The 1,521-nt window shown below is 34.1% G+C and overlaps 1 protein-coding gene across 1 annotated transcript; it reads right to left on the bottom strand.

The window, feature by feature from the left end:
- Nucleotides 1-77: 77 nt before the first annotated feature.
- LOC124893252 lies at nucleotides 78-1,148 on the bottom strand. Its single transcript, XM_047404310.1, has one exon. The coding sequence runs from the start codon at nucleotides 1,146-1,148 to the stop codon at nucleotides 78-80; it is 1,071 nt and encodes a 356-aa protein (XP_047260266.1).
- Between the last annotated feature and the right edge of the window lie 373 nt (nucleotides 1,149-1,521).

Genomic DNA, 1,521 nt, shown 5'->3' with positions numbered 1-1,521 from the left:
TTGAGTTGTTTCGCTTTCATTTCATCAAAAGATCTTTCCACTGCTTCCACTAATTCATCAACATTTTTAGGGGCCTTTTAATATTGAAGACTTTGGAATGCTCTAAAAAAACCAAGACCTAAAACATTTAAATCTGGACTGCTCGATGGTTGAAAACACAATCTAATGTCAAATCCATCTTGTCGGGCAGCTTCAATAAATTGCAAATCATTGTTACCAACATGTGGCCTTGCATTATCTTGTTGTAAAAAGATAGGATTATTTGAATCGGAAGCTGGCCACTTTGCTCTAATAGCAGGAAGAACTTTCTCTATCAAGTAAGCTCTAGTGATATCATTAGTTACTGACTGAATGGGCTTTGTTTCCATAGTTCCTGCTGTTCGATTGTTGCTATTCCGCTTAGCTTGTTCCATAATTACAAACGAAAAAATACCTATTTTTCTAGAAAACAACTCAGTTCCATTTTCATCAAATCGAGGATGTGCTACAGCAGCCATAAACATAAACTTTGGAATAAAATTTTTACTTTTGTAAGAACGATACGGATCTGGCTCATGCTCTCCAGGAAGCAGGTAGTACCTTTCAACCTTTTTGGACAAAAAAAACCACTTTTCATCGATATGAACATAATTAAACATATTCATAAACATGGGATTTATGTGGATTTTATTCTGATCAATCATTGAGAGGCGGTATTGAAGTCGTACCTTTTTGTTTCCTTCGTTTAACTGAGGCTTGATGGAATTAGAATGTGGCCGAAGAGTTCCATCTTTCACACACAGAAAGACGGTTGATTTGGAAATGTTCATCACAAAAGCCAGAGATCGAATATTTGTTCGACGACAAAGTGGAATTTCTTTGACTTGATTAATGTTGACTCCAGTCCATTCTCTTCCAACTTTACCTGTAAGTCTTAAAGAAACATCTAACGACGACATACCATTATCAACTGATGATAGACATTGTTTCCAAATGTGCTGAATAGTTCTTATTGATTTCCTGTACAACATCGCAGCTTGTGTTATAGATCCGTATTTAAGACTTCCTTCCTTACTTTCTTTCAAAAGAAACTTGGCAATTGCTTGACGTTCTTCTAATTTCAATCGTTTATTTTTGAAGGTTGAGTCTATAGGTACGACGAACCTCATCTTTAGAGTAATGGCAAAAATAAGAGAGGAGATAAAAGGAAGAATTTGGAAATTATCCAAAACAAAAGAAAGGATACAAGTAACCAAAAGATGCAAAAGAACATCTCTCAAATGAAAAGAAGATTTGGCGCCACAAAATAACCATTTGCTAAAATTTCAAATGAAAAGTAGGTTTAGTGCCCAAAAATTGAAACCAAAATCAAATCAGAAACGTAGATTTTTCATTGAAAATCCGTACATGACGGCAAATTTGTCCTATTTTCTAGAAAATTGAATTTTGCAATAACAAATTTTTCTTAATTGTTGATAGAGAAAATGAGAGTAAAATTTTAAATTAAAGCGATACACTGATTTGGACTACTTAACTCTTTAC

The sequence above is a fragment of the Capsicum annuum genome, unplaced genomic scaffold, assembly GCF_002878395.1.
Source record: "Capsicum annuum cultivar UCD-10X-F1 unplaced genomic scaffold, UCD10Xv1.1 ctg56424, whole genome shotgun sequence".
Taxonomy (NCBI): domain Eukaryota; kingdom Viridiplantae; phylum Streptophyta; class Magnoliopsida; order Solanales; family Solanaceae; genus Capsicum; species Capsicum annuum.
The sequence above is the reverse complement of the archived record's forward strand: the minus strand, read 5'-3'. Positions and strand labels throughout refer to the sequence as shown.